At 41.1% G+C, this 8,224-nt stretch overlaps 1 protein-coding gene across 1 annotated transcript; it reads left to right on the top strand.

Moving 5' to 3' along the window:
• Window positions 1–942: 942 nt before the first annotated feature.
• Window positions 943–7,938, top strand: LOC106952990 (potassium voltage-gated channel subfamily H member 8-like). Its single transcript, XM_015041471.1, has 6 exons — window positions 943–1,084; window positions 3,550–3,764; window positions 4,645–4,683; window positions 5,570–5,850; window positions 6,593–6,708; window positions 6,869–7,938. The coding sequence occupies exons 1-6, from the start codon at window positions 943–945 to the stop codon at window positions 6,952–6,954; spliced, it is 879 nt and encodes a 292-aa protein (XP_014896957.1). The 3' UTR covers window positions 6,955–7,938.
• The last annotated feature ends 286 nt before the right edge of the window (window positions 7,939–8,224 follow it).

Raw genomic sequence — 8,224 nt, 5'->3', positions numbered from 1 at the left:
ATATTTTCACTAGAAACTGGACAAAAAGAATACTTGGTAAAATTCAAATGATACAAATTCAACTTTACTGATCCCAAAGGGAAATTAAATGTTGTTATAACTCATATAGATTTGATTAATGATAACATTTCATTTCAGTAATTAAATTCAAACTAATCAAACTCAATTTCGTAGAATGTAATCCTAAATAGTAACTAATTAAAATGGATTTTAAACACAGAAATAGTCTAATTATGGTAAGGCTGAACAATGTTACAATATCATGAAATAAGCGTCTTATATCAATCAGTCTGTATCAATACTTTTTTATTTGTTTTTCTGTTTTAAATATTTGGAATACTTAACTGTTTTATCCATAGTTTTCACACCACAATGTTTTTTAAATTATTTTTTATATTTCTAAGCAATTATGAGGAATGAAGGCAAAACCAGAAATTGCTGCTGCGCAAGTGACTCAACAGGCTGTTGCTAGGTAACCAAAGAGTGAGTGAGTTGCTAGGCAACTAAAAAGTGAGAAAGTTAGTTGGTTCCACCACCCTTGCTTGGCTAGACGTGAGAGGTTGAGCCATAGACATAACAAAAGAATAGATGCCTCATGGACCGCTCTTGCCTGCTGTTGCAAACGTGACGTAGGGCTGCCATCTTGCAGTGGTCGCCAGTTCCACTCAACGTTGTACATTTGAGGCACAATGAAGTGACAGCGCATTTAATTAATTAAATTAAAAGGAACAGACAGCATTTGAAAAAGACAAGCTGCTTCGGGAAAAAGATGAAGAATTAAAAAAACTATTCAAAGTAAACAAAACTTTAAATGAGGACAACACCACCCTGGAGCAGAGAAACACAGCCCTGGAGAAGGAAAACACTGCTCTGGAGCAGAGAAACACCGCTCTGGAGCAGAGAAACACCGCCCTGGAGCAAACAAACACCGCCCAGGAGCAAATGGACGACACTCTGGAGGAGATAAACAACACCCAGAAGCAAATTAACAACACCCTGGAGCGCAGAAACAACACCCTGGAAGAGAGAAACACCACCCTGAAGCTGAAAAAGTCCACTCTGGCGCATAAAATCAACATGCTGGGTCATAAAAACACNTCTCTCTAACCCTCTCACAGCAGTGTGTCTCTGTGTGTGTGTGTGTGTGTGTGTGTGTGTGGGTGTGTGTGTGTGTGTGTGTGTGTGTGTGTGTGTGTGTGTGTGTGTGTGTTTGATTGGGTGGGTGGAGGCATATGTGTGTGTGTGTGTGTGTGTGTGTGTGTGTGTGTGTGTGTGTGCGTGTGTGTGTGTGTGTGTGTGTGTGTGTGTGTGTGTGTGTGTGTGGGTTTGACAGGCAGATAGCATTGTCTGCTGACTGTGCAGAAGGTTGGAGTGACACGGAGTGTTTCGCTGAAGGACAAAGCTGCTTCTTTGTGTCTCAGCCTGTTCCACTGTGGATGAGTTTGTGTAGGTTTCTTTTTAACCTCCGGCCCCAAATGGTTTTTGTCCAAACAAAAGCCCATAGTTACAGATCTGTAAGTCCGTAGTAGACGCAACGCGAGAACAAGTGAGGTTATGATGATGTGTAAGAGGAAAGGAGAAGGACTCTTGAAAGGGGAGAAACTGGATATCATGGGTCATCAGAAAAACAATGGTCTGACAGAGAAAGAAGAACTGTTTTTAAAAAAATGAAGGACGGAAGGGCTGATTGAGAGGTAAATAACAAATTAACCGTTGAAATCGTGAATACATAGACAAAGGAGACAAGAAAGAATGCAGATTAATTATAGATGAAAATAACTTTGGGCAGATGCTGACGAATTACAGAGTAAAGGTGAGAAAACAGGAAAAAAAAAATTAAAAATCGAATTGAAGATGAAAGGAAAAGAGCAGCAAAGTTATGGGTGAAAAAATAAGTGAGGTGTGTATTAGGAAAAACAGAATAACGAGCATAATGGAGAAATAAAGAAGTGCGGAAATCAAACAAAAAAACGGGAAAGTTTAACAGGGAAGGAAGGAGAAAAGGAAGGAAAACTAATATGTGGGTGGAAAGCGAGGAGGAAGTCATCGAGAAGGGAGGGCGGGGGGGTGCAGAACGAAAGAAGGAAGAGAGAGGAGGACTGAGTGAAGTAATATGACAATAAATGATCTGACAGACAGGAGGATAGAGACAGAGCGGGCTGAAATAAGAACAGTCACGACTTTGGCTCCTTCAGCTGCGCCGCTGTAATTTAGCAGCCCTCATAGTTCACAATGACCCTAATGAATCATTTATCACTTCTTATGGGACATTACCGCTGCTGGGGGGAGGGGGGTGGTGGGGGCCTCGCCTTCAGTCCATTTGTACAAAAACAGCTGTCACATTCACTCCACCCAAACTGCTACATTTCATAAAAGTGTTGTGGATGAGGCTACTTTACAAATATGAGAATTAGTTAGAGTTAACATTAGTGATTTATTTATTTATTTTTTTTACATCTAAATCTGTATCTGCTGAAACTAACAAAATAAATATTTTCTGGTTCAAGTTCTTTATTCTTGATCATCTGGGCTTGAAATATCTACCAAAACTTAATTGGCAGGTTACATTGTTAATCATTATTAATAATAAAAATAAAAAATAAAAACATAAAAAAACGCTTACATCTGTTGCTATGGTGCTGATTTTAATTGGCGAACAGAATGAAAGACCTGCAGACATACTCTAGACGAAAAAGGGATTTTAGTTGGCAAATACTTCTAGATGTTTAATATAATATATTTTATAACATATTGCATAGTCTGATTTGTTTTGGTTGTTATGTTTTGGATTTTGATTTAGTATTTGACAAAAAAGTTTTGTTTTGTTTTTTTGTTGTTTTTTTTTCCATTTTCCTCCTCCTTTCGTTGAGCATTGCCTTGCGAATGTTTAAATCCTGTTTCTTTTCACATTTTACATGTTTTAACCCAAAACTTCAGTGGTTTTTAGAGAAAGCAATGGGAAAACAAAAAACAGCATAATTGTAAAGAGGAAGGAAAATTATGTAATAGATTTTCAAAATGTCAACAAAAAAAAATCTACTGTCTACTTTGAAATCTTTCTTTCAAATTTCTACCAAACTCTCCAGTTGTTCCCTCATGGCTAGCTCTCCATTTTCTGTCTGGTTCTGTTTCTTCTTTGGTAGTTCCTCGTGTCTCACAAAGTCTTTGCATCTCTTTACATTTCCAGCAACATCTTCTGGTTTGCTTCACTTAAGCAAAAACTTGTTGACATCTATTTTTATCCCTCATACGCCTTTGAACTCCGCTTTTGGGTGCAGTCCTCTCATCATCACTGAGCAGATTTCATGCCGGCACGAGGCGCTCGGTTGAATCTTGAACATAAAAAGCGGTCTCGGCGTTATTACCAACCTCTTTCAGGCAAAATATTTCTCTAAAAATACATATAAAAACAAAAAAATATAAAGCATAAGTGTTAACATGAGTGCTAGAGAGCCTGCATCTTCAGCCCCTTTTATCAGAGTGGAAACATTCTGAAGTGGCCCCCATTCCTCGCCCTCTTTTCATGTCTCTCTCTCTCTCTCTGAACAGGTAAAGGTGACCTGATCGGAGCGAACCTGTCATTAGACAACCGTGTGATAAAAACCAACGCAGACGTGAAAGCCCTGACCTACTGTGACCTGCAGTGTATCAACCTGAAAGGGCTCTACGAGGTGCTGGACCTCTACCCTGAATACTCTCATCACTTTGTCCAGGACATCCAGCAGGACCTCACATACAACCTGCGGGAGGGACACGAGACACACGTGAGTCATTGTTTGAGTAGCTGAACATACAGCTCTGACTTGTATGCTGTCAACAAACCGCTTAAATGAACCGAAATGCCGTCGCCTTCCTAAAATAATGTCCTAAAAATGTCCTGTTTTACAGACGACTTTTACAACTCGTCTGTAAAACCGCCACGTACCCCAAGAGTTCCTGATTGTGTTTGTCCTCAGCGTTGAAAATAAAAATCAATTAAGGCATGACCCATACTTGTGTGCTTCTCAATTTCCTGTACTGAGTTTACATTGAGAGTATAGGCTCTGGCACAAAATGTGTAGGTGATTTTAGTTTGGGTTTGTAGCTGAGCCTAATGGACAGAAATTAGGACACTGTCCTAGTTAAGGTAGCTGTAAGAGAGAGCTGGCGAAAGTAGCTGGGATACCCGGCTCTGCTCTGCTGCTCTGCTTCTGTAATTACAGTCAGGTGTTTTACTCTGTTGCACAAACACAACTGGGACTCGCTGTCGTGCACACACACGCACACACACACACACACACAGAGGGAGTGCGCCGCAGGGCTTTCAGATGAAACTCATCTGCAGAGGGACAGCCTAAATCTCGGCACTGAGTAAATGAAGATAGGTGGAGGCACCTGAGGATAGAGCGCCGTTCGAGCTGCGCTGCTCAGTTTGCTCCGAGGCTATGTCATAACGGCACCAGTATATTGTGGTGAATACATTTCCGGCGTTGTCTCACTGTGAGCTGTGTGCAGTTATTTTGTTGCGTTTCTCTGCTCGGTTTGGAGAAGAACTGACCAGACGATGCTGCCAAATTGCTCCTCGGGAAAAAGAAGAGCCGGAACATAAAACCAACATGTTGTTCCCTCCCTGCATTGAGCGTTTCCTCTCTGGCTGTCTTCCAGGTGAAGACCAGACTGTCGACAGCAGCACATGAGTCTCAGGTACCCGCTCATTATTTGCAGGGCCCTGCTAAGCTATTCGCACCGCTTGAACTTTCCCACGTTTTGTGAGTTTTAAGAACACAAAATGTGTCTTATTGGGACTTTATGTAAATAGAGCAGCGAGCTGCAGCTCCAGAGCCACATGTGGATCTTTTGTCTCCCCCACTGTGGATGTTATAAAACCAAATTAAAGAAATGTTTTTTAATTATAAAGGCATTATGAAAGTGTTGTTTTCTTTTTCTTATGTGTTTTTGAAATATGTGCATAGAATATCTACAGCATATTCTATGCTGTAGAATATGCTACAGCATATGCACTGGCTATAAGTCTTATAGCCAGTGCTATCAGACTTTTTAAACGTAGTTTCAAATGTCTTATATATGCAACCGTTGGTCTCTCGCAAAATACTTTCACAAGGTCCTGCCCAAGCTGAAGCTAAAAGTTTGAATAAATCAACAGACATGTCTGACATTTTAACATACTCAATGTTGATCTCGACCAGTTTTCCTTTCCAACAAATCTCTGCAGCGGCGACTCTCAGCAGAAATCCGCCCTCACTCCGATTATTAGCAAAATTGTCCTGGTGTGATGGTTTCACGAGGAAACTGATCATGGAAAATTAGAAATTCTTCACAGATTTGTTCCAGTCGTTTGCTGCGGCAGGGCAGAGAGCTGCGAAACGCTTCACATGCAGGGAAGCGGCTGAGATGTTTTACAGACAAATCAATCCGCCTGTCTTGCCGGTTAACTTCAGGAGGGCTCCCGGCCCTCACTGGGAACATACTAATTGGTGGATTTAGAGCTTCTATTTTTGTTCTTACTCGGGTATGTAATCCATGTCCACACATCACGGATTGATCAATCGTTGTTTCATTTCCGTCCCAGTCTGGGGTTAGAAGGAACGGGCGCGTGGTTCAGGGCCAACCCACTGTAGCCGAGGCCCGGGAGGAACACGAGGGCGACTCGGACCAGGACGAGCGCGACAACGCCGAGTCTGTGTCTCTTCTGACAGAGCGCCGTCGGCCTGAGAACCTCAGGGACGCCGTCAGGAAGTCTCCTCCGTGCCAGCCCCGCCAGAAGACCGTCACCTGCAGCTTGGGCCGCTCTCAGAAAAACCTTCAGGAAATCACGCCAACTGCTCTGGACCCTTCAAACCTCAGCCCCAGGTGGGTTCAGTCGCCACTGGCTTCATCATCGGACATATTCAATAAATAATCTTCAAAATGAAGATCATTTGTTGGGTCTACTGTGTCTCAAACACATTGAGAGGTCAGAGTCTGGACATTGCTATGCTAAGGTCGATTTTTCTTTTACTGTCTCTGAAAACTTCAGGCATACTGATGAATATTTTTGATGAATTTTGGCAATACGTTTTTAGAGTGCTGCTCAAACTTAATCATATTGTAAGTTACGTGATGATTCATTGAGACTTTGACCCCCAACTGGGACAGTTTTCTCTTATGACATATGAAAAAGTTGACCTGTAATCAAACAAAGTTAACTTTTACATGATATGCATGATTTATTAGCATTACATAACCATTGGGATCACACTTCTTTAATTTAATCTACCGTCACATGTATGGAAGAACTTAGTTATCCAGAAATAAAATCAGTGGTTTGATTTGAGTACAAAACATCGCCATGGTTTGTAATTGACACATGTCCAGTATGATCTATACCTTGGCCCATTGTTTTTTTTTTTTTTTTTTTTTTTAGGATCCACAGAGGTTTAAGAAGAAAAGACCAAAACAGGAATTTCAATTTGAGGCCATAAATATGATAATAATTGAGTTTAATAATTATAGAATTGCTATTTCTTATTTTTCATGCGTTTTCAGGGTAGAGAGGTTTGGGGCAACTCCAGAGTCTAGACGTTACTCCGTAGTTTCCTTTGTGTCTCTGTAGGATAGTGGACGGTACCGAAGACAGCGAGGGAACAGAAACTTCCCAGACGTTCTCCTTTTCCACCGGCCTCGGCTGTCCTGTCAGTGAACCAACCAGTGCCTCAACGTCAACCACAGGTTATTCTAGGACACTTTTTTTTTTTTTTTGTAATATTTTTTGTACTTCATTTGAAACTGTCCACACCCAGAAACCATAAGTAATTTTACCTTCACTTCTTTCCATCTGTGTTTATGTGAAACTCTAAATGTTTTTCTCTTGCTCGCTGATTTAACACAGATATGCTGCATATCAGCGCGACAGAATTAGCAGCAAAAGCAGAGGAGACCAGGGGACAACTGCGACACCTCGACCAGCAGGTATGATTTAGTGGCGCGCACATTTTTGGGTGACAAGAATAATACAAATGATTAACATTTAAACGCTAAAGTCGAGGTGTCGTTCTCAGGGGGAGGATTTAGACGGATGTAGTTGGAAAGGTTTGCAGGTAGGCTTCTGGAAATAAAAGCCAGCCAATTTGATGACCTAAATAAGGATATAGCTCCGTGAGAAGTGAGAACATTTTCGACAGGTGAGCTAAAGTAGAAGCGAGGTGTATCGGCATGTAAGGCCCAGAGCAGGATGAAAGGATTAGAAGACGTAAATGAACTAAAACTTACCCATTTTTTATCCATATTTTATTCTCAATCTGAAAAGTACACGGGGGGGTTGCCGTACTAGATGTCATTGATTATAATGGTTCATGTTGCAGCTTGAGATATTCCGTCCACACACCAACATCCAGACTCTCACGGTGCATCCCATGGCTTGATTGGCAGGTAGCTAAGTTGACATTAGACTTTTGGCAGCTGAGGAGGGCTGGCGTTTTCCTCCTCCTGCTAATCCTCAGTGTCTGTCGCAGAATCAAACGGCTGTCTCGGCAGGGAAAAGTAAAGGCACGAGGAAAAGAAGGAGGAGAGATAAAGTCATGTACCTTTTTCTTTTACTGATGTGAGGAGACCTAAGGTTAGATATAGACATTTAAAACACAGGAGTGGGATAGGCGGCGGCGGCAGTGTTTTGCTCAGTGTCTCACTGGGTGACCAAAATCCCCCAGTGTGGTCCTCTGATTGTTTAAACCACACTTGGATCCAACGACGCCGATCACAGCAGGATGTGGGAGACACTCGTTTGATCTGGAACGTACACAAGCACGCACCACATGAGCACGTCACTTAATTTGGGGTTTATTATCTCACCAAATAGTCACATGCAAAAAAAGAAATATTGTAAAACATTAATTTGTTGTGGTTTTGTCTAATTTAGTGCAACGCAAAAATTTTTATTTTCTATTTATTTATTTTAATTGACACATTTACCAATCAAGGTCGGATAATCAAAGGTCAGATTTTATTGTTTGCTTCATTCATGAGGAACAGTGTCTAAAACGCAACACAAATTAGAAATTAAATGATGAACAATCTAAGCCAATAAACATGACCATACTCATGTCGTTGCAGTTTAGACCAGACACAAAAAACATAAAGAACAAAGCTACTTTTGTAGTCTCATTTGTGTTTGTTTGTTGCTTTTTTTGAATAAAAGCATGATTATGAAGAGGATGAAATATAAAATGGTAAATCATTAGTGTGAATA

This window comes from Poecilia latipinna, unplaced genomic scaffold (genome assembly GCF_001443285.1).
Source record: "Poecilia latipinna isolate Pla-1442-1.1 unplaced genomic scaffold, P_latipinna-1.0 Scaffold552, whole genome shotgun sequence".
In the NCBI taxonomy this organism is placed as follows: Eukaryota; Metazoa; Chordata; class Actinopteri; order Cyprinodontiformes; family Poeciliidae; genus Poecilia; species Poecilia latipinna.
Note: the sequence above shows the minus strand (reverse complement) of the source record. Positions and strands in the feature narration are given on the sequence as shown.

Coding starts and splice junctions, on each gene's coding strand:
- LOC106952990 (XM_015041471.1), top strand. CDS start 943: ATGGACGACACTCTGGAGGAGATAAACAACACCCAGAAGCAAATTAAC. Junction 3,765..4,644: donor GGGAGGGACACGAGACACAC/GTGAGTCATTGT, acceptor GCTGTCTTCCAG/GTGAAGACCAGACTGTCGAC. Junction 5,851..6,592: donor CCTTCAAACCTCAGCCCCAG/GTGGGTTCAGTC, acceptor GTGTCTCTGTAG/GATAGTGGACGGTACCGAAG.